This window comes from Nestor notabilis, unplaced genomic scaffold (assembly GCF_000696875.1).
Source record: "Nestor notabilis isolate BGI_N333 unplaced genomic scaffold, ASM69687v1 scaffold577, whole genome shotgun sequence".
Classification (NCBI taxonomy): domain Eukaryota; kingdom Metazoa; phylum Chordata; class Aves; order Psittaciformes; family Psittacidae; genus Nestor; species Nestor notabilis.
In genome coordinates this window covers 8721-33711 of record NW_009936676.1, presented here as the reverse complement: position 1 = coordinate 33711, position 24991 = coordinate 8721, and the positions used below count along the sequence as shown (strand labels likewise).

The 24991-nt window shown below is 36.5% G+C and overlaps 1 protein-coding gene across 1 annotated transcript in view; it reads left to right on the top strand.

The window, feature by feature from the left end:
- ADGB (androglobin) overlaps positions 1-24991 on the top strand; it is a gene marked incomplete at both ends in the record, with an annotated part of 48221 nt that overhangs the window by 22037 nt on the left and 1193 nt on the right. Inside the window, 9 exons of the mRNA XM_010018442.1 lie at positions 691-878; positions 2003-2187; positions 8762-8955; positions 10345-10456; positions 16964-17154; positions 18833-18988; positions 20490-20604; positions 22667-22769; positions 24152-24335. Of these exons, the coding sequence (XP_010016744.1) occupies positions 691-878; positions 2003-2187; positions 8762-8955; positions 10345-10456; positions 16964-17154; positions 18833-18988; positions 20490-20604; positions 22667-22769; positions 24152-24335 (1428 nt within the window). The remainder of the gene's footprint in view (positions 1-690; positions 879-2002; positions 2188-8761; positions 8956-10344; positions 10457-16963; positions 17155-18832; positions 18989-20489; positions 20605-22666; positions 22770-24151; positions 24336-24991) is intronic.

The following is a 24991-nucleotide window of genomic DNA, read 5'->3' as shown; positions in this document are numbered from 1 at the left end:
TGTCTCAGAGCTTGGAGTGGAAGTTCTTCACTTATGCCATCTTATACTCTTTCTACTGCTACTATTACTGCTACTGCTACTACTACCATCACCAGACATACAGTTTTGATTAGATATCAAGAGCGAAAAAACATTTTGTAACAAATGGAAAGACAAAGACAAAGAATGGTAATATTACAGAAGCCAGAGATGTATAGATGTTTTATTTGGGAGTTATTTACACAGTCATATGATGTACAAAGCAAGACAATATATATTGAGTAAATAAATACCTTTTACTGAACTTCAGTCATGTTCAAGAAGACTTTTCAGATTAGAGTACCACACAGGCTTAAATAAAAGATTAAGAACTCATTAGTATTTGTTAAGTTAGATATTATTAAACTATTTAGAATCATCAAAGAATTTGGTTAGAAAGTGACCTCAGGAATTTTACTGTACCTGCACTTAAAAATACTTGCCAGCTTTGAAGTTAGGTGAGATTGGATTTGACTTGCTATGTAATTTTTTGCCAAATGTGAATTCCTGCAATAAGAGATGTTTCATAAGTTAGACTATAATAGAATGATAAGATTCTTGCTTGTTATATTAATAAGTGTAACATAGACAGAAAGTGTGTTGCATGTAGTCATGGAGTGCATTTTGAGTAGTGTTATTTCCAAATAAAAAAGACTTGTTTTGTCCTTTCAGAAAGGATACACATTTATGGCTGAAGCTCGTACTGGTGACCTACCTGTGGCAGCTGGAAAATGGAGGCTCCGGCTTATTGGTTCTCACAGTCCACTCCCATTTCTCTCTCGTGAAGCTGTATATAACATCTATTCTATTAAAGAAATTAGAGAGTATTACATACCCAATGACGAGCACATAATGTTCAGGTAAATACTGAGAGAAGAATGATTAAATTCTGCTTTTTAAATGGACCATGCCTGACAGAAAAGTATGTTATTTTTCTTAGAAGGGGAGGATATTAAGGCAAATATCTGAATTTTTGGGGCCATCAATGTGCAATATGAAATTTAACATTTCATATTTTCTGAAATATTACCACTGCTTAATGAAGAACAGGTATGAAGTACACAGAGTGTAACTTTAAAATCTTAATAACAGTATTTTGCATTTCTCTAAGTTCAATCTTGAAATTTTATCCATATGTCAATTGCTTGTAATTCCATAGTACTTTGGGGGATTAAATGTATTAAAATCAAGATTTTGCAGATGCGGAGGAAACATGAAGTTAGATTATCTTTTTTTTTTTCCCCCAGCTATTCAGATAAAGCTTTAAATAATACAAAATACAACACTTTATTTTCTGATATATCAGACCAATTTCTGTCTTGCACTGTTAGCAGAAAAATTCATATAGATTTTATTTTAGCATGCCAATTCTTTTAGGAGAACATAATAAAAATGTGATGGTTTAATTTTTATTAATCCTTTTTTAGTTTATTGAAGTTTTTAAAAGTTTATTATGGCTGAGCTTGAGTTCAGAACTGACCCTGACTAAAACACTATTCTTCTTAGACTTTTACACAAAGGACTACACATCGCACTAGAACAGGCCCGATGCTTAGGGCTGATTACATGTACATATTTTGAAGGTTAATTCTAGAATATTTTCCCTCAACTTCTGGCAATTTGTACCAATATTTCTAATTAATAAATTATTTAATTGAAACAGTTTCCTGATCTGGCTAACCATGTTTTTCAACAGCTAGTAGTACAGTGGGAGGGAAAATTTGTATGTGGTCATTAGATGAGGCAGTGAAAAAAGAAATGGCAAGACCACCCTCTTTTTTGCAGCAGCACTTTGATCATAGGTTCACTGCACTCTTCTACAGGAAATTTAGCCTACCAGATTGTGGGAAAACAATTGACTATAAACTCAATTTTAAGTGTTACTTCCAGGTCAGCACAACATTTAGGCACTTTCCTAAGAAAGAATGTTCTGGCATAGTTGGATAGTTGGCTATATTGCTATAATATTTTTCTTCTTCTTCAGGTATTCAGTAAAAGCTGCAGCATCACATATTGCTACGGTGCAGGTCCAAACCTCTAAACCAGATGTGTTCGTTAAACTACAAGTCCTAGATAATGAAGAAGAAATTTCGAGTGTCACAGGAAAGGGACATGCAGTCATCCCTACTTTTAATTTCTTGAGTAATGAAATGCTTTCGAGTTCTCAATGTAAGTACTGTATTCTGTATTTGATAATTTTATTCACTGAGGGATATACACTCTTACAGTAACTTTAGATAATCACAGAAAATATTTTTTTCCTACTTTTTCTCGTGAATCCTTAATTGCTTTGTGATTGAGTGAAATTGGCTAACTTTTTGAGCAATGAACAGGAGTCCTTTGTCCTCAGCAATGAGGAAGGGTACTGAAAGGACTGACTGAAATAAGGTGTCCAGCCTTATTTTCTTCCTCTGCCTTTTGGTTGTATTTTATACCTGTCTAAAGGCTTTTGTGGATCATTGAAGTAGTTTCTCAGTTTTTAAAATCGTTATGCATGTGCTTGCCTTGTCCTTGAGAATTGAAATATGTTTTATTTTTGAAGATCTTGCCTTTGTTTGATGTTAAGGTTCAAAAACTTTTGGCTGTTAGGAAACTGATGCCCAAACCATGGGACATGGTAGGTAATTCACAGGTTTCAGTGAGCATTATGGTTTAAATAGACTGCCCTGAGCATCACTCCTTTTAGCAGCAGCACACATTTTATTGGTTTGTCATCTGTCATACGAGGCCCAGAGTACAAGGAAAAATACTCTTAATGAATTATATAATGTTTATCCTTAAGAAAAACTTTCCCATTTTGACTGTAGTTCTGCTATGGTTTCACAACAATGTTCATAGAAATAAAGACACTGAAGGAAAAGCTACTTTCCCTAGACTTGCAAAGTTAGCCTAAAAGGCATAAATGCCCATTATGCTATTATACTATTGTCAGTTCTTTGTGATAGTAACTGAAATACTGAGAAAAAGTTATATGTTATGGGAACATTTGAATTAAACAAAATTTCCTTTGAGACAAATTTATTTGAAAGTTACAGCAAATAATCATTTTTGGCTGAAATGTTGAATCTGAGAAGTTTATTTGCTCAAAGTTTTTATTGCTTTTTTTTTTTTTTAATTGCCATTTTTTTACCCTGCAGTTTTGTCAGCTCACCTTTTGTTGAAGGTGAGAACCAGTGTGTGTTTAAAGGTCACCTTTCATAAGTATGCTAAAATTCATGTATTTTCTCAATGTACTTCGAAACTTGTGATTGTAGCTAAGAAAATTCCAGCTGGCACCAGTTAGAACTGACTCTCTGTAGTCCAGCAAGCTAACATTCTGAATCTACTTTACACCCAAGCCTCACAGCATGTAAATACTAGGATAAGGGGTAAGGAGGTAAAGAAAATGAAGTCAAACTCTTTTCAGTGGCATCCAGTGACAAGACAACAGGAAATGGGCAAAACCTGAAAAATAGAAAATAAATCTAAGCATTAGAAAAGGTTATTTGGAGGGTGGGGGTTGCTTGGTTTGGAATTTTGTTAGGGTTTTTTATTTTTACTCTCAAGATATCAAATACTGGAACAGGTTGCCTAGAGAGGTTTTGGAGTCTTCATCCTTGGAGATAATCAAAACCCACCTGGATGTGGCCATGAGCAACCTGCATTTTAGCAATGGAATTGAACTAAATTATCTCCAGAGGTGTCTTCCAGCCTCTGCCAGGACCGCTCAGCCTCCCATGATCCTGTGGTATCAATTAGTAGTAAAGGCTTAAATTTGCGTTTTTTTCTTGGTGATACACAAATAATCTCGTTCGTTTCTTTGGATATACTGTCTAACTAAGGAGGTCCATATTTACAACTGGACTTAATGGAGAGAGCCTTCAGCTTTTGACTGTAGCAATACTCTGCCATCATCCCCCTCTGATGTAGCGAGGTAACTTCCTGCACACTCCGGAGTGCAGAGTTAGGTTATCCAGACATCCTCTTTTGTCCTTCACTTCAGGCTTCCAGAAGTTAAAATTCTAATGAACTCTGTATTCAAGAGCTACCCTCAGACAGTATTAGCTGTTTGCTGCTGGCATTTTTGTTGTTTGGTAAAGTTGGGGCTAAAGCAAAAGCTGTAACTTTTGCTGCTTTTTAAAGAAGATAAAACAAAAGTGGAATGAAAATTTTGTCATACAAAAGTACTCTCGGGCAGTTGATTGGTTATTTGTTTCTGAAGTGCTGTATAATTTTACTGTTCAGGGACAATAAATGCAGCTGAATGAGGTACATAATTCTTAGGCACATTTTCAGCAAATGTCCCTGTGATGTTTAAGTAATCTTTAACAAAAACGAAGTACCATCTTATATATAATAGATTTTAGATGCTACTGCCATGCCATTTTAACTTCTTTCATAATCTTAGTTTGTTTCCCCATTTTCTATACACTTTACTTTTTAAGCTGTTTCCATTATTTTTGTAAGACAGTATACTATTTTTAATTTTTCACTATATCTATGGGGTTTCATTTTGAAAATTATATTATTCATAAGCATTACAAGTTTGCTTAAGTAAAGCAGTTGTTTATAAGCAAACAAGTTAGCTACTGTACTCTCCATGGACACCGATATATATCAATGTTGTAGGATATTAAAGTCTTCAGTCCTTTTATGAAGACTTTTAAACAACAAATCTTTTGTAAATCAATGAGTTTGTGCCTGTTTGAGTATATTCAGAACCTGAGGCAAAGACAGATTTTTCAAATACTGCATTATTGCTTCAGTAGAGCCCAAAATAGCATCATATTTAAAGTGCTCATCACCACTATTTTGAACTGTGTAGTTTTCTAACATCCTTTAGAAAAATGTTTCATCTAAATTTCCAAATTATTTTATTATTTCTAATAGTCTAATCATGTTTATGAAGCATCTTGATTTTTGTCTCAACTGCACCTTGTTATAACCATAAATGCACCTTATTATTACCATAAATGTGGAGACCATGCTTTTAAAATCATGCATTAGATGACAATGTTATGGTTTTAAAGGAAGTTGAGGATAAGATGTCATAATTCTGTCTGAGTTACCAAGATATTAGCTATTTTGGGTACTGTTTTTGGAATGTGGGAATGGATTAGTAAACTTATTAGTAGACTGATGGAAACAGAAGCAGGAAGGCTGTAAAATAGCTCAGATTAGGGTCAGCATCACAATTCTTGAAATAAATTGCCGTGTTACCTTCACTAAAGTGAAGGAGAAAGTTTCTTTCAGAAAACTGTCTTGTTGGCAAAGATCACAGTCTGAAGCATGGTAAGTAAGTTTAGGTTGGATATAAGGAAGAAGTTCTTCACAGTGAGGGTGGTGAGGCACTGGAATAGGTTGCCCAAGGAAGTTGTGAATGCTCCAGCCCTTGAGGCGTTTAAGGCCAGGCTGGACAGAGCCTTGGGCGACATAGTTTAGTGTGTGGTGTCCCTGCTCATGGCAGGGGGGTTGGAACTAGATGATCTTAAGGTCCTTTCCAACCCTAACTATTCTATGACTCTATGATTCTAAGTTGAAAGAGAAGATAAATGGGTTCCAACAGATGCTGGAAGAGAGAGAATGGGTCAGAATACCTGAGAGGTACATTTTGACTTTGCCACACTAGCAGGGGGCATAGGTGAGAACTTTGCAAAATACCCTCAGAAATCAGACATACACATTAGGCTTCTATCTCTTATTCTTATGTGCTATGATACAAATAGTTTCTGGCAATTTAAAGTTATTTTAATCCATTGTGGATCATTCAGTGAAATACCTGTTATATTAACCTGATTGAAAGTAAAAAGGTGATTGTTTTGGGGTTCATATTCAGCAGTGGAGCCTGTAAGAAAAGTTTTATGGTTTTAGACTGTATTTGAAGGTGAAATGAATATTCTGGTTCCATTTAAGTGTGTGTGCATGTACAGAGAGCTTTCATTTGAAAGGAATGGCTGTCACAGTTTGTTGGGCTTTTTACTATTATTTTTACAATACTAGACCAACTGGCTGTAACATTGAAATTATTTTATTGTATGAGGCATCCATTTATCACAAAGCAGACATTTTGTGTAAGTATTCCAAATTTTTCAGAGCATCCAAACTAAATGAAAAGATTGAATGTGTTCAGTATAAGCATTATGACAGTATCATATTACCCAACCTGCTGAATGTTTGTAGGCACAATTTATGGCATTGTAAAAACATATTTCTTGTTTCTTTGCTGTTGTCAACAGCAGTATGAAATTTTGTCCTGTACAATAACAATATAGGAACCTCCATAAATACCAATGCCAAGTTCAGGTAGGGGTTTGTACAACTGACACTCAATACAAGGTCCATACTGTTAGCATCTAGTTGTTCTCTAAACAAGTGTGTTTTCACAGAACAGGAATAATCAGAAACTGCTATACCATCAGCACCAAAATTGTTAGTTAAGAAAGGCAATCCTCACATTTGAGACTTCCTCAGAATCACGTGTTCTGCCTCTCATAGAATTGATCACAGTGTTGCCAGAAGCAATGTTAAGTGACCTTATTGTGCAAGTATTACCAATAAAACATTATTCCCCTTTCCTACCCACAACCTGTTAATTCACCTCCAGTCACAGATGCGATATAAATGTCTTTTATAGCTAAGAAACTGCATTAAACCACTTGATTTTGAATATATTTACCTCTCTGAGATGTAGCCAATGACATGGACCTTTTACATTTGCTTGCCAATGAAGGAGTAACATATTAACATCTTCCAAATACAACTCAGTTTTTGATACAAGCACAGCAGTCCTGTAAGCACAGATGGGCAAGAGGATGCTCATAATCCTTTTATTTTCCATAGTAGCAGTCTGGTACAATCCAGTGTCAAAGTATAAAAATCTTATTCACAGATCTTGTGTTTGAATCTGGAACGAAAGGTAGGTAGCCGTTCCTTCTAATCAGAGCTTTGCTTAGGAAAACCAAGACTGAGTATTTACGTCGGTAGGAAGAAAAGTAATTTGGTGTCACAGCACCACCTGGTGACAATTGCTAGAAGTACTATTTTGGATGTTGGATTTTTTGGGAACTTCTACAAATCATCTTTGCACCATGGAAAGCAGAATGAGTCTTATGGAGGATTCCAGCATTCTGAACTACCTTCATGGCAAGATCATCCTCTGGGAAAACCATTATAGAATTTTTTAATACTTAAGCTCTTCAGGTTTAGGAGAGAGAGAAGAAGGACAGTGAAAGCTGATCATAGCCAAAGAAATACAATCTCCCTTGAAACCCACCTACCTTGACAGGTAGAGGTAGGCTCTTTCAGACAGCAATCTGAAGCCCAGACACCCGACCTTCCAGAGGGGAGCTCACCTCTCTGTTGACTACAAGAGGGAGTACATTTAGTTGGCCTCACTTCTTTAAAGCTGCCTTTTATTTGCAGTGTTCCTTGATAATGGTGCTTAAGCAGGCACTGAAGAGCGTTCCTGTCTAGAAACCTTCATGCAAATATTGCAGATGGTTGCCTAAAGGCAAGTTACTCATTTGGAAAATGTCTGTGTGTAGAGTTATTCTTCCATTTGGAATCCAAATTATTTCTTTGCAGCAGGTTTTCACAGAGATAGAAAGGAACATTATGAATATTATGCAGAAGAGCAACTCACATCTTGGGATTAGGAGTTTAAGATATCTTGAAGAAAGCATTTCTGCAAAGGTTCTTGTTTTCATTTCCTGACTTCCGGTTTTTCTTAGGAAAAAGGGAGCACTGCCATATGCAGAGGAAAGATGCAATAGCAAGTTATACGTGGCATTTGAATTCCATAAGAAGCAGTATTTCATAACTCCTTTTGTGTTTCTAGTGTCACACTTCTTAACGTTTTATTTGGCATTTGTGCACTGACACACCACCAGTAAATTTTGCTGAATCTGGTCTACTAGTCCTGTCAACTCCTGTGAACTCCTGCATGTTTTGTCGAAACATGTGAAACTCTACATTTTTCTTTTGAAGTGTTGTGGTGATGGAGTATCATCCTTTGCTTCTTCAATATACCTTGAAAACCATGAAGGCTTCTTGTCCTCAGTGAAATCAAAAAGTTTTCAGTGGCATTAGAAATGAACACAAATTTACATTTTCTGGATTAATACGTCCATGATGGCCCTTCTTTAGCACATTCCTGGTTTCACAGTTTTTCCATATTAATACCTTCCTTAGGAGAAAATTATATACCTTTATGAATTCCAGGCCACAGATAGTTCTATAACTCCTTTCAAAATTGGCTTTTTCTAAACGTCAGTCAGCTATGATTTTTGTGTCAGGTTGACATCAGAGACTTCTGTAAGGGTAGGACTTGCCGGAACTGTGGCCAACACACCTCTCCCCTCCTTCCACAAGCGTACACAACATTAAATTAGATTGGTTACACAGAGACCCCATCAAAGAGAGTACAAAGCTATCTGTATTATGTAATATATAGCATAGTGCTGTCATGGTTAGCGCAGGAAAGTAGTGTGGGACTTCAAGGGAGTAAAATTATATGCTTTATAAACAGTAATAGCAGTTATATATACAGTCTTTCAAATTTCTTACTATTTACTTTGAAGAGATTTGTGATTTTCGTGCAGAATAAAATCAGGATAGTATTTGGCATAAGCAATTTTAATTGGACCCTTTTGAGCATTATTGACCATGTGTGACTTGTGAGAATATTGACTGTGGTATCTGTTTACCTCATAGCAACAATTCGTAGTATTTCTGGAAATTAACACTGACATATTTAATCTTGCAGCAAGCAAGATTAGTCAAAGTAGTACAAAGAAGGAATCAGAAATGAAAGGATCCAAAAAAAAAGTTCATAATTCATCTTCAAAGGATGCCAAAACTTCTTTCAAGGCAGGACATGTACGAGAAGGTCCACCTGCATTAGAAGATGAATCTTCCATCTTGGAAACCTTTCAAAATAAGGATGGAAGTCCACAACAAGTAAGAGATTCCAAATCACAGGCATTTGCGGGGGGGGAAACCAAACCAACCAACCAAAAAAACAAAAACAAACAAGTAAGGGGTATTGTTAATTCTTTTGGAACAATGGACATCTGATAGCCTAATACATGAATAACCAAATAAGAAGGGGTCATTTTTGGCTTCAAATCAAGGTGATTCATTCAATCTTTAAATGGTCTTAATTTGCCAAATCCAAGTATAGCATAATTTTCAGCTAAGGGCCAAAAGCTACCAGAAGTTACGTTAAACTTCTGATGCCTTGGTATGAATTTTCTTTGAAATTTAATGTAAGAGAAGGCTGGTTTTAATAGAGAAACACCTATTGCCGGTCAGCTGACAGCTTTAGTAACACACACACAAGAGCTGCTACTTGAGCCAAGTTTCTCAGAGAGGATTGTCAAAAACGTGGATTTTTCTTGACTTCATGTAATATTTGTCTATCTTACAAAAATAAAATAAAATCACAACATTTATTTTCTAAAACAGTTCTTGTTTCTCTGCCACCAAGTGTTTCTCTACAGGGATTTCCCTGATAATTGAGTTCAATTGCACCAACATATTCAAAACAATATAGTAAAAAAAATTACATATATATTAGAGAAATAAATTCCAGTGTTGTTCTTTTGACTCAGAAATGGGTTTAGAATTTGGAAAACAGTTTTTAAAGGGAGTAATTTCCTGTTCAGTGCAGACAATGTTTAAAATAACCCATGGGTCCTGTCACCTCTACTTCAAATTAAGACATTATAGTGTGCTAGCATAAGGACTCAAAGCCCTGTAGTAGGTCTTAAAGACAAAAGTCTTTGGTTTTTGCAGATGGCATGCATAGGAAAGTTACATGGAAATCTTAAAGGAATCGAATAATAGAATAATAGGAATTTTTAGGTTGGAAAAGACCTGTAAGATTATCAAGTCCAACCATTAACCCAGCACTGCCAAGGCCACCACTAAACCATGTCTCCACGTACCACATCTACATGTCTTTTAGATACCTCCAGGGATGGTGACTCCACCATTTCCCTAGACAGCCTGTTCTAATGCTTGACAGTCCTTTTGGTGAAGAAATTGTTCCTAATATCCAGTCTAAATCTCCCCAGTGCAGCTTGAGGCTGTATAGCCCAGTTTAGTTTCACTTGATAAACACATGAGTAATTGTTTCATTTCACAGGAATTAAATTAAAATCTGTGGAATTAACGCTAATTTTATTAAGCTTCTTGTGAATACTGTAATGTGCAAGCTTGTAAATTAATTATGTGTTTTATTTGCTGAACTCAATAGCTGATAGGTTACTAACCTACAGAACTTTTGAATGCTTACTATAATTGTTAAGTCTTCAGTGTGTTAACATAATGCATTTTCTTTCACAGTCTCACAAGTATATCATACAAGCACTGGTGCTGTATAATAGTTGGCCACTTAAAGAGAGTCAGTCTCTATTTGTTCAGGAACTGAAAGAAATGGAGAAAGCTGAAAGCAAAGGTAGGTCAATGTATGTATTTAGTCAAACACATCATGTTACTGATTTAAAATTTGTATTTCTACAAGCCACAACCATATGGTTTTTTTCTTTTATTCACTACTTGATGGAAATAATTAAGCAACAAAGCTGTTCATTCTTTGGTTCATAGAAATGAAGTTTGATTGCATAATTCTATATCTTCAGTTCACAAATTATAAGGAAATCAAAGAATTTGCTGCAAAACTCACCTGAGTTTCTTAGGGCTCAACTTTAAGTAGGGATCTAGAACAGCTACAGAAGTATGACTGCTTCTACAATCAGAGACTGATGAAGTGTAATATAAAAACACAGCACCTTGACAAAGTACATCCAAACACAGAAGTTTCTCCTGAAACTAGAGAAACACGCCTGCTGATAATTTCAGAAAATGCACTGACAAGAGTCAAAAAAAAAAAGGCCTGTTTTAGGATATGTATTACTTCTGTACTACTAGGAGAAGAGCTTAGGAAGGAGGCAAGACTAGGAAAGGCCCTAAGGACAGGCTGTGTATTCAAGCCAGGAAGGGGACAGAGGAATTAAAGAACCTTTTCTTTTTTTAATAGATTCTCTTGGCATTTCTCATTAAGGGATAGGGAAAAAAAAAACAAAACAACCCCCACTAAACACAAACAAACAAAACAAAACAAAAAAAACCCCCTCAGACCAACACACATTAAAAGCAGTTAGAATACTAGTCAGTATCCTAGAAATTAGATAAATATCTCATATTTGTTTCTCCTTATGATCTAGATTTTAATTATGTTAGAGAAAAATTTATCATGCTGTGTCAAACAGCTTAAGAAAGGTGAGTCTGCTGCCACTCAGCGTCCAACCACGAGTGATGCTGGAGGTGTAGTCCCAGCAGGCACATGCACACAGGATACATACATACATACATTGCCAGCCACATGGGTCACAGAAAGACACCTAGAGCACACACACAAACACAGACAGTGCCAGTGGTCTCATCCTGCTTCCTTCTCTGGCTCAACAGAATGGAAGTCCACTAGAGAGGTTATATATATATATATGTATATATACGTGTATGTGTGTGTAGATAAGGTGGATCCTTCCATCATCTGGACTTAAACACCTAGCCTGACAGTAGCTGGCTCCTGGATCCCATACCAGCTCATGAGGCTGCAGCCCTATTCCAGCTGCTGGTGCAGACTTACCACACACACATGCGCACATGCAGCTAATTCCCCTGTGCTCTCACACCTAGGTTTCCTGCAGAACCTAAAATGCTACTTTCTGCTATTCATTAAATTACCTGTATCATTAATATTAAAGTTTATAAAACAATTTTTCAAATATGAAATAAGGATAAATTATTTGCATTGTCCTCCTTCTATATATATATACACTTCTTAATACCCTTAAATTTTCTTAACTTTGAATCTTTAAATCTTTTTTCTGATTGTGAACTAGATTAAAGCAATTTGAAAACTGAGCTTTATCATTTAAAGCTGCCAACACCAGCTGTCAAACACACAATTCACATAATAGCAGTGTTGCTGTGTAACCAAAAAGGCATCCTCTCACCGTGTGATTTTTAAGAAAGCTGCAATAAGCCAGGTGGAAAATTCCTGCAACAAATTTTCAGCATGTCAGTTATCACTTTTTCATGTAAGACAACAGTGCCATCTGGAGTTAGTTTTGCATTAAAGCTAATTTATCGTGGGAAAAGAGTATTTCAGCTTTGTATTAGCTTTACTAAAGTCTTAAACTAGTCCCCATTTAAATGAAGATCCATAATACTATTCTGTCAATATTCGCCGATATTAAAAATATTTATTAAGAGCATTTTTGAAGAAAGTAAGCTCCCTGGCATACAGATGCTACGATAATTTTGTATGTGTGGATGTTTAGGGGGTTTTATTTCTTCAAAATCCCTAATAGTGCAGTTTGGCAATAATTTTAAAAAGAACCGTGTTAGCAAATGTTATTTCATGACTAATATTTAGTCATATTTATTATATATGAAATCTCATTAAATGTTTTATTAAAGAGACATTGCACAAACAAAACATTAAAAAGGCATTAAGCAGGAAAACCCAAGTACACAGTAATTAGAAAGTGCCAGATATTTTATTATTTATATAGTATTTATTATTTTCTCCCCCCCCCCCATTGGGATCTGTTAATGGGGCAGGACTTCAATGGAAAAATAGTTAGAAAAACCTGGAGGCCTGGATCATAATTCTTGTTTGAAAGTGGAAAAAATAGCAGGCAATCTTGCAACTGCTAACAGCATTTTAAGTTGGTTGAATATGTGAACAAAATTATTTAAAATTATTTTAAGATTTGTTTTGTATATATGACTTTCAGCTATTGCCTTTTGGGGTTCTTTGGTTTTACTTTTCTTGTAGTAAGATCAGAAGTTTTATTGTGCAACTGTCACAACACAAAATTGAATTATCAGTGTGTGCTGAATGCTGTCTGCAGCATATGCTTTATATGTTGCCTTCAGCTAACTCAAGAGTATTAGGTGTTGATGGGAGAAGGCTGTTTATCCAACTGGGAGAGCAGGGAGAGCCAGGGTGCCCAACTCAGGTAGCAGAGGCAGGTTTGAAAAGGTAGAGGTAATATCCTTGGTAATATCCTTTGGGATATTCCTTTTTTTTTTTTTTTTTTTTTTTTAACTCCAGAGCTGAGAACGTTTCTCCCACAGGTTTTCTTTTCCCACAGGAGAACTTGCTGGGTCATGCCAATGGAAGGATTTCACAGGGTATTCAGCTCATGCCAAGGGCAGAATTTCACAGGGTATTTAGTGCTCCCTCTCTCTTTCCCACCTTGCTTGTCTGTGGTGATTCATCACTTGCCTGGTGTTCAGTCAAAAAGTAGGTCACTGAGGGTACTTGATGGTGCTAGAGTTTACAGATCTGTAGACCCTGAAGCCATGCTGTAAACCCCCACTCTACTACTGCAACCACAGTGGTAGTTTGCTCCTCTGCTGGTGTATTTTTATGCAACCTTAATGTCTGGATGATCCCAGTGTTGGAAAGATTCTTGATGTTGCAATCTGTTGAGAATCTTTCTGAAGGTCCAGTCAGAGACAGGAAAAGCAACATCTGAATTTCTTAATCGATTGTTTCTTAACCAAATCTGAGTCTTTCATGGGACAAGTAGGAGTAATTTCTGCCATCTACTGGGTAATCCCACTAAATGCTCAGAGCCTATTTCAAATAGTGGGAGCATAATACCTTCTCAAAGAAAACTTCAGAAGACTCTTCTGTATTTTACGTATGAATAACATACATTCTCAGTAATCTGAGTTTCATAAATCTGAGGTAGCTGTCTCTCTTGCCTGAAAGAAAAAAAAAGAAAAGGAGAATTGTGGTATCAGAATCTGTAATCTGAAGTTATAAATTTAAGATAGAAATCATTTAATGTAATTATTCAGCTTGTCATGCACAGGACATCAGACTGGATGATCACTGTGGCCTCTTCCAGCATTAGACTAAGTGAATCTCTGAGTAAATAATAGAAAATGGTAGAGAAGCTAATTTTCAGAGTTGATACCAGCTGTTTATCATCACTGTCAACTGGTGTGATACCCAAGCTTTTCTTGGTACCATAGATATACCGTGATTGCCACTGAGAGTTTGTGATGATTGATGCGTAAGCTGTGCACTGGAATGGCCTTTTACTTTCTGTATCAGCTCCCTGCCTTTCTTCTTATCACATCCCATACAAGGCAGTTGCCTGACTTTGTTGTTGGAAAAGGCCTGAGGAACTATTCACATCTCCCTCAGAGTCAACTATATTATGGGCTGCATGATAAAGTGCCAGCCTGCAGCCAGTGCCCCTCCAGGAATATCTGGGGGATGGTCCCAAAACTGGGGAGACTGTCTGCTCTGCTGAGGGAGGGAGGAGGGCTGGGGGAGCCTGTGCAGTGCAGCAAACTTTTAGCTAAAGGAGCTGAATTGTGCCCTAAGCCTTCATATCATGGAATCATAAATCACAGAATAGTTTGGGTTGGAAGGGACCTTAAAAGATCCTCTAGTTCCAGCCCCGCTGCCATGGGCAGGGACATCTTCCACTAGACTGGGTTGCTCAAAGCCCCATTCAGACTGGACTTAAACACTTCCAGGGATGGGGTGTCCACAACTTCTCTGGGCAACCTTTTCCAGTGTCTCACCACCCTCACAGTGAAGAGTCTAATCTAAATATCCCCTGTCAGCTTAAAGCCATTCCCCCTTGTCTTATCCATACATGTCCTTGTAAAAAGTCCCTTTCCAGATATCTTGAAGGCACCCTTTGGGTACTTAAAGGCTGCTATAAGGTCTCCCTTGGAGCCTTCTCTTAACCAGGCTGAACAAGCCCAACTCTTTCAGCCTGTCTTTGTAGGAGAGATGCTCCAGCCCTCTGATCATCTTTGTGGCCCTCGTCTGAACTCGCTCCAACAGGTCCACATCCTTCTTATTTTGGGGATCCCAGAGCTGAACAGACTAGTCCAGGGGGAGTAGAGGGGGAGAATGGCTGGTCATAGTCCTTTTGATGCAGCCCTGCATACTTTCTGGGCTGCAAGCACACACTGCTGGGTCATGTTGAGTGTTTCGTCAACCAACACCTCCATGTCCTTCTCCTAATTGTCCTGCTGTCAATACAGTCTCCTCCTAGCCTGTAGTTGTGCTTGGGATTGTTCTGACCCAGGTGCAGGACCTCTGGAGTTAAAGCAGGGTACCTCATGTTAGCCCTGTCATTTCATTTGCTTGTTTGTTATTTACTAGTTCTCAGTGTATTAATAAGTCCAGAGGATCAAAATGTTAAAATTCAGAATTGTAGAATATTTATAGAAACCAGACAAAGCTTGTGGTATCCTATAACATAGAAAGTCTTTGACTGATACCATTTAGCTAATAACACTGAATGTCTCTTGAGTGTTTCTCTAAACAGTAAATAATTTATCTTTAAAAATTAATAATTCACTAAATAATGCATGTACACTAGCCTGAGTTATGGTGCTAATGTGTTATGATAATGTGAAATTAAATGGAAAACCATTTATGTAATGATATTATAACTTATTTGCATTTCCTCTGGCGTTCTTTTAGTATCTTCAATATTTGTGGAGACCTCTTCAATTATTGCTTTTTCTTTAATGTATGCTTTGATAGCATAGAATCAACTTAAGCGTAGCACTTCAGTGACATTGTACATTATTTAAGTAGCATCAGGAGGAATAATGCAGTTCATATATATAAACACATGTATAATGTATGATGTAATACACTTTTATATCAGATTTGTGTGTGTAGTTATATGTATATTATGAATATGTTTTGATATATTTAATATTTACAATTTTATATATCCATACAACTTCAGCCATGACATTGCAGATCTGGTCCAAAGCTCATTAATCATGCAGCACAGTCTTCAGTGGAAAGAAATTAGAAAAGCATAGCATTAAGTGAAAGTATCTTGTTATTATTGTCAAATTGTAAAACAGCCACTTATTTCCTCTTTTTCATAAGAGAAATCCCCTAGTTTATTGTACTGACTAAATCTAGGTTTTCAACATTTGTTTAATGTTTCAAGCAGTATGAAGTTGGAGGGAAACAGAGATTTCAAATTCAGATCTTTAACCTTTCTCGGTGTTGTGGGTTCCTTCTAGGTTGTTTCAATTGACATGTTCCTTACGCTGTTAAAGCTATACACTATTATGGGCTTGCTTCATTTATTTATTTATTTACTTGCTTATTTATTTATTTAACAAGAGTATTATATGCAACAAGTCTTGTTAACAACTCTGCCCAGCTAAGACAGTGCAGAATAAGTGTTACAAATGTCAATTCTTAGTGTCTTTCATTCAGACATATGGAATACATACAGCATAAAATAATTAATCCAAAATGTTCTCAGATAGTTCAGAGAATGACAATTTTTAATTTCTTAAATATTCATCAAATCTCAAATATGATTCTTTGTCTTAACTTCCTCACATTTTTGGTGGGGCATACCTTACGTTCTGCTCTTCACACTTTCAGACTTATAAGGATATAAGATAGTAAGAACAGTAACTTTTACCTATTTTGTGCTTTTGACCAGCCTAGTGCATAACACTGACAGAGATTGTATGAGACTATATTAAAAAAGTAAGAGTCAGACTGTGATTCTGTACATTGCCATCTTTGGACTGACCCATGCACAAGGCAACAATGCAGTAACAGGTGCACAGGGACCATGGCAAATTCATATTTAAGCCCTGGGTAAAGTGCTGTTTAGGACAGATAAAGCTGTCACAATATATCCACCTTGCAAGTCTGTTTTTAAGTTATTTTGTACCCACATTCTTTCTTGGTCCCGCAATAAATGTTAGTGTAGTACTTCAAAGTGTCAACTAATTAACTGACTTCTCTTTGTCTTTCTGTATGGTTGTTTTGTGCTGTTACTCCACCCTGGATATTATATGGGGAAATATATTTATGGATGACAATGGATCCTCTAATTCATCATACATCATAACCACGTCTGAATAGTACATGGGGAAAAGCATGGGGAGCATAGCTTTCCTCTAACGCTCAATCTTTCTGAAGTACATAAGTCTGCAAGTTTTCATAAAACAACCAGAAAAACAAAAGATAAAGCACCTGAGAAGACAGAAAAAGAGAAATCCAATAAAGAAAGAAAAGGATCAGTTCTATCTGTTGTATCTCCACCTGAATCTCAGGTGAGAACAAAACCAAAAATTGCATTTGTTGAATGTGCCATCATTGTACCAAGCGTAAAGATCTTTTCAGTTCTGCAGATCAGTATTACTAGCACTTCTAGCGTATCCCCTTTCATTTCTCTATGCCCTGCTTTGCCACCTTTTTAGCTTTACACCTGAGGTTGAACTACACATGTAAAAGACATGCATCCTGTGTTTAGAGATGTAATTGCTCATTTCTTTGTTTGTATATAAAGCAGCTCTTAATTGTTCTTTTTGTTGACCTAATTTCAGTCTCTGCTGAAGGTTTATTAAATTCCATTAGTTCACCATATTCATGTCCCATTGGTCCCTCACTGTAGCAGTTTGCATGGGTTCCCCGGGAGATGAAATAGGTCTTTCCACTACAGTCAGTTCCCATCTCGTACGTCACAGTTGTCATTAGCTTAAAGATATACAGCATTAGAAAAATTGTTACCTACTTGCAAATTCTTCTCATCTGTGGTGGGATAACATGAGTGTTCTGTGCTTGACTGAAAGGCTACTGCAGCCTGTATGTCTTAAAAGGAATAACTGACTTTATGGATTGCGAACAGATTAATGGAAGGCAAAGAAGAAACCGATAGCTCCTCATTTAATGGTATTGCTTTTGCCATGAATTTTGCTGCCTCATGGCAGGTAGTTCAAGGGGAGGGCATCTCCATGGAGTTTTTCATAAGAAATCCCTACTGAATTGTTTTGGTGACTAAACCTGCTGCTCAGCAAACTTCCCTGTGATTCATATCCACACCTAACTATGTAGAGTTCCAGAACAGTGCCATAACCCTTCTTTCTGAGCAGTCTGAGTGGCTGCGGTTGAGATTGTTGGCCACAGAAATGCAACGCAGATTGAGGCTGTGCCAGATTTCAGCTCCAACTATGGGGTCTGCTAGGGGTTCTGGGATGTTGGTTCTTGGGAGTTCTTCAGGCTGCTTCTAAAACAGATGCAAGTTTAGAGATGGGACTGCTTACAGATTAAGAAGATGCTCACCTGTAGTCTCAAATAAAAGCTGAACTCCTGTCTTTACTTCTAAATCTTAGACTTAAAGCGTCTGCAGATGGTAGAGCTTCCAGAAATATATGCAGCACAATGTCTCGTTCATCAAACAGCAGAATAGTCTCCTAGATTTCAGGCACTATTTGTACTCCGCAGTTATGGAGAAGCTATGTGTTAAGGTGATTTAGAGATTTTGGGAAGTGATTGGGAAAAATCCTCATGCGTCATAAGACAGTGAGATGTACTTCTAGACAAAAAGCCTAGTTAAATGTAGTAAGACTTATAGTAAAAAGCTTACAGAAGGAAGGAATGGAAAGAAGGGGAGAAAAGGAAAAAAGGCAGGAAGGTAAGACAATTGCATGAAAAATCACTGCAAAATATTTTTGTTCAGATAGACTATTCAGAAGAACTGGAAGTGTGGAGCATGCTGCAAAAGGGTGGAGGGAAGCATGTAAACAAAATACCTCAAATTGCTTCTAGACATTGCCAAGTAACCTTCCTTTGTCAACCACTGGTTGTGTAGTAATTCGTTTCAAAGTCTATCAATGGAAAATGTGTATCAGTTAGGAAAATTACCAGGATACAGAAACATACCTTCATCTTAAATAGTGGTGGTAGATGTATACTAATGAATATATTATGTTTATGATACTTCACTGCCAGCAAGCTGCTTCAAACAAACCATACTGGACATTACGTCTAGTTAGTGAACAGAGAGAGGCAGACATTCTGGAGGTGAAGAAAGACACACAGCGAGCAGATGAGATTAAAGCCATGAAACAAGCATGGGAGTCTGCAGAGCCAGGAAGAGCTATCAAGGTAATATCAGAGTGCAGTCTTTGTAGTGATGTTTCTTCACAAGTTCCAGGAGCTGCTGTGATGGTAGAGCAGCTGCCACAACAGAGACCTGACTTCATATGGCTGTCCTCTTCACCACTCTGTGGAAGACAGGAAATTTTACACAGTTTAAAGAATCGAAAGTGATTATGTGCATGAATTCTATGCAGGAATCCAGACCACCTACTTTAGACTTCTGTAGATCACTGAGACTTTGGATTCTACTTTACAAAACAAAGTTTCTCCTTAGAAAGCCCATTACCTTTACACAATTGCAGAGCTGCTACTTGTGAAGTGTTTAATGTTTAGCATGAACAGATTCATGAAATACACTGTTACAAACATGCCAAAAAGATTTCTCTTGAAGAACTGACATCTGGCCGTATCATCACTCAAACTGTCCCTGCAGCCAGGATTCCTAAATTCATTCTGGGTTGCAGGTTACTCATGAGTCTGCACAGGCTGCTCTGTATGAATTCACTGTTTTGGAGAAGCAATACTAATTCAGGAGCTCCTAGGAGGAAATGGTATTTCCCTAAGAAGGTGCTATTGGTGAATGTTTTCTGACCATACGTTCAGCTTTTTGGGGGGTGGTGCTGGGGGGGGCCGGGTTGGTTTTTTTTCCTTGTTGTTTTTGTTGGGTTTGGTTTTGTTTTGTTTTTTTGGGTGGGGGGGTAGTAGCTTGTTGGGGTTTTTTATTAAATCCAAAAAATATTTTAAACTGCCCAGAGATCAGTGATTTTTCAGTATTCCACTATATGAAGGTCTTGATTATAAGTATTCAACTCCTCAGGACTAATTCAATGGGAACCATAACATCTTTTCTGATTCCAGCCCCAGGCAGAGTTGCATACTGCATTCTGGTGTTAGGTTTGTTATTGACAGCATCTTTTCCTCATATGGGATGTGTACTAAATTAAGTATGCATTGACTGGCATGAAGCATTCAAAGTGTACTCCCTACTTTTCATTTTACTGAACTACCATCTCACAAAGCTTTACTTAGGAGTTCTTATTCATATACGCATGACACGCTTAATAGAAATTAAAGATGAACTTTAAGTACTAATGCTAATTTATTTCTCCTCTGCACAACACATTAAAACTAAACAAATAAATGTTCCAAAATATTATTAGAAAAATTGGATGTTTAATATTGACAGGTTATTATTTCAGAAAAAAAAAAGTAATCTATTGGAGAGGTGGCTTGAATATGACTCTGACATGAAATGTGGTCCTCTTATGTGTATCTTTTTCTCACACCAGTGATTCACTAATAGTATTCCTGTTGTTAGAATTGATATTTTCATAGGTCAATGAAATATACTCACCAGCAATATGAAGTAGCATCATATCTCACATGCAATGGATTTGAAGATTTACTGTCTTATTGACCACTTACAGATTTCTACTTTTGAAAATTCTTTAGGATTTAAAGTATGCAGTGGAAGTTTTCTTACCTGGATTAAAACTTTGTTCTCTAGGCTTTTCAGGAACGCATGCGGTTTATTAATAAGTTTGCTGTGAGAGATTCAGAGGAGCCGACAGATGAGACTGAGACTGCCAGTGTAACACTTAGTTCAGGAGAAAGAGGTAAGGGTACAACTTTCTGTCAAGCATGTCTTCAATTCATCATGTTCGTCCTGTCCAGCTCTTTAGAAAAGACTTCCGCATTAAATACTGGTAATAAATGGACAGAACAGCCCCAATAAAAGGTGTCCAAATGCATAATGGCATTGTTAGTCTCTTATCTTTTCTATCTTTGTTTTAATTGTTGCTTTGTTCTATTTTTGGACACAGATACAGCCTCACAGCTCTTGGAGGCTGCCAAGTTGTCCCTAAGCAAACTTTAGGCAGTCCTTCTGTACTAGAATTCTAACCCTAAAATAATCTGGGACTTCTGGAAGTTCACTGGAAAATACCTACTCCCTCAACTCCAAGTGTGGTCATTGGTGTAGAAATACTAAATAATTGCTTAGGAGCTGAAATACTATGTCAGTAAGACACTAGTACTTCTAATGGGCATATTCATTGTTAAGGCCCATGGAAACTGTTTATGGACAGTGCTCTGGAAACAAGATGTCAGAATGTGCGTATTGAGTAGCATCAGCTTCCTGGCAGTTTCCATAAGTGTTGTCTAATTTTATTTAATGGTTACAACTTCTATGGACTCTTCTTTTGTATTCTGTGGCAATTACTAGACTCTGATGAAAATCTGAACTGGGTGCAAGGGTGCATGGCTGTTTGTTGTTTCTGTTCTTCTGAGAATAATGCAGACAGCAGACCATCACAAAAAGGAAAGTATAGTACCCTGTCTGATTGTGACAATATCTGGTTATGGCTCCGGTACATGGAACTAGAACCTGTGACCAGTAGACAACTTGTTAGGATTAGTGTTTTGCCTGTCAGGTAAGTAATCCTTCTGGAAATGTTTCAGAACTTAAAGTAGAACTCATCCTCACCTTAGGCCTTAGACAAACACGTCGTTAGTTACTTCTTGCATTCCAAAGGAACTTGAAAAAGTACTATTTCCTCTAAGCTACTGGGTAAGGACTTCAAAATTCATGGTTATCTACCAAGAGCTTTGTTCTAAACTAAGTACCCATTAACTTGAAGTTGTTCTGGGTTGGTTCCATAAAGTGCAGCAATAGGCAATAATGTGCTTTGTTATTCAGTATCTTCTCGAGAATTCTTACATTCTGGAGAATGTTTTTCTGATGGGCAGTGTCTAAGGCACTTTGAAAGTCCATGCCACCCTTCTAGACCAGCAAAGGCGCCTGGTATATTTGTCTAAGTATAGACAGTAAATACAGAGAGTGTAAATTTTTTTAATGCTCAAAAACCATTTTCCTATTTTTTCCTATTTTTTGTGAGAAAATTGCAGTAATATTTTTTAAATGTTTCAAGTGATTACTACTATAAGTAGGGTAAAAGAGAGTTTTTATGGAAACAAACTACTGCAGTCATCATTAAATCTCATCACATTTCACAAGCATTTTCAGCATATCCAGATGAACTGAAAGAAGGAAGCATTGGAATAATCACAGTACAACAACATGCTTAGCACCAGATGTGTTATCTTATTGTGAGAATGCTACGTTAAAGCATAGCATGGTTACTGTCTGCGTGGTTAAAGAAATTCTGAGGCTTCAGAATGACAATTTTAAGTTGTCATGGGACCTTTTTTCTTTAGACTGGTATTTCCTAAACTAAATCTCTGCCCAAAAGGAATATAATTTTTTTTTAAACTACAACCAGAACTGAACAGATTTTTGTGTGTGTGTTTTGGTTATTTTGTGGTTTTGTTTTGTTTGGGTTTTTTTTAAAGAAAATAATTCCTTGCTGATTAGAAGTTGTTCTTAAATTCTCTAGACACTTGAAATTGGTTATTCTTGCTTAGATTTACAAACCTTTTTAAGTACTGTGGATTTAGCTAAAATACATATATTAATTTCATGCTAGCATATGTGGGGTTTTTGCAGCATCTTTAATTCTGTCATGACTGTTCAAAGTAAAAAGGCAGAAATATTATATCCCCTCCAACCCATATTCTCATTTAATAATGTATTCTGCTGTGTGAAAAGAAAAAAACAATGATGTGATAATTTAGATGGAGCCTCCTGTCATAACCGATTAACCAGTTTAATCTGTTCCGTTGCAGATTCTCTTACCACAGGAAAGAAAACATCACAGGCAGATACTGATTCAAGCTTACAAATACAGCAAAACAAATGGGAGCCTATAGACCTTAGTCCCTACATGAGGTAAACTGCAGCAAGAACAATTAACTCCCAGTGAACTACTAAAATGAAAGACTGGCTAAAGATTCTCATATGTAGACATTACTAAACGCAATAGATTTTATGCACTTGTATGCTGTCTGTAATTGGATGCAGTATACTAGATGTGAATTTAGACTTTATCCTTCACATATCATTGATGTGAGCTACAGTTCTGTCATATGCTTGTTAAAGTTGCTGTGAAAATCCTGGCCCACGTTTAATCTGCTCTTTATGTTGTTTACACACAATCACTCATTAGTGAACACAGAAGTGTAGATGGCATCAAGATACAGTTTTCAGCTTTAGTTTTCCTGGCATGGATGTGTTTTAAAATCTGAGCTTTCCTATATCCATTTATAATTTATGTCCTTTCCTTAACGTAGCACAGAACAAAGGAGATGAATCACTGCACTGCATGTAATGAGTATGTGACATAAAAATTTGAAGAAAATGAACATGCAGGCTAATACATTGATTTCAGTGGTCATCTTGAAAGCAAGTGCATATGAAGTTTGCCAAGATGTGATGCTAGATTCAAATAATATATTTGACAAATGAAGTTCAATTAATAATAATAGCTAATACCTGAAATAATTATATTAACTATATTCTTTATTAAAAAATCTGTGTTCTTTATTACTTGTGTTGGTGTGAACTTGCCTAGCTAATATGTATGCACCATGTTTGCTGTGCTGCCGGTAGAACTAGTTCATGCTTAAGCTCGTTTGTATTCAATGTGGCATTTATGCAGCTCATTGATTTTCAAAAGACATTAGACCATGATGAAAAATCTCCAAATTTAATCTTAAATTGAATGGGAAACTGGTGTTATATTGAAGTGAGTAACATTAAAACAGTAGAAAATATGGCAGAATATTTCCACAGGCTTGAGTCTTGTAAGCATTTCATTTGTCTTCAACACCTTGACTTTTACACTAGTCATTTAAGTCAATTATAAAAATGTATTATCCACTTAGCTGCCATTATGCCACGGCAAAAAACAAAAATAAAAATACATTTGTCTTGATGCTGAATTATAATATCAAAATCTTCTGGAAATACGTTCCTTGAAATTAAAAATAAGGGTCATATGTAGGAGTTTTTCATATGCTTAAAGATGAGCATGATTTTATGAATATTTTTAAAGTAGGCATTCAAGTATAAGAAGACCTGGCCTCAGGAATGTACTTGTGCATCAGTGTTATATATATAAGCAGAGGAAGTGTGACTCCTTAACCATGTCTAACTATACGATGGTGACATTGCAGTATATAAGCTAAATATATGCATATAGGTGTTAAGCAAAATATACACCACCCAAACCTGTATTTGAAATAAGACAAATATCTTTGTATTTCCTTCAGAAAAACAATGTCAGAGCCTGTGCTGAGAAATGAGTTTATCATTCAACAGCAAGAGATACATAAAGCAGAAAAAATCAAGCATTTTAAGGAACTTCGAGAGCTGGCTTTGGAACAAAGGAAACAAGAACAAAATGACAGAGCTTTGCTGAAGAAAAATATACTTGAAATGTATGAGAATCTGCAGGTAAGTTTTCAAGATTACTCTCTAATAACTATTACTGTGACATCCACCACTAGTGTGAATATCTTGATGAACCATTCTCAAGACTTTTGTATTCAGTACCAATAATGAGAAACAATGAACAAGCTTGAAATATCTCTTAGGCAAAGGTTAAAACTAAAGGTTCTAGGGGAAAAAAAAAACCCAAAAACCAGTACTATAAAACTTCCTTAATATGATATTCTTAGTACGTTCTTGATACAGCTCTTTGCAAAAACACTATTTAAGAATATCACCACAAATGGACAGTTATAAGTGAAAATAAATTAGGCATTTGACATATATGACCAGATGCATATTAGATAAAGCATCTCTGGTTTGGCTTTTTTTTTGGTAATAGAATTGTATAAAACTTCGGAAAATAAAAGAGAAAATGTTAATTTACATAGGAGGCTGAGCTGATCCTAATGCATCTTACAGCAAAGTTAGAGAATGGGGTTTTCTTGGAGTATGCATGATGCCAGCGAACAAAAAATTGGAATTATTAACTTAAAAAACATGCCTCTAAATAATAAATTTGGTAGCATTAGTATAGGATCCATTGTTAGGCTTAACTCAGGCAATGCATTGCACGTTATATCAGTACAAGTATCTTAACAAAATCAGCTTTACCCTTAAGT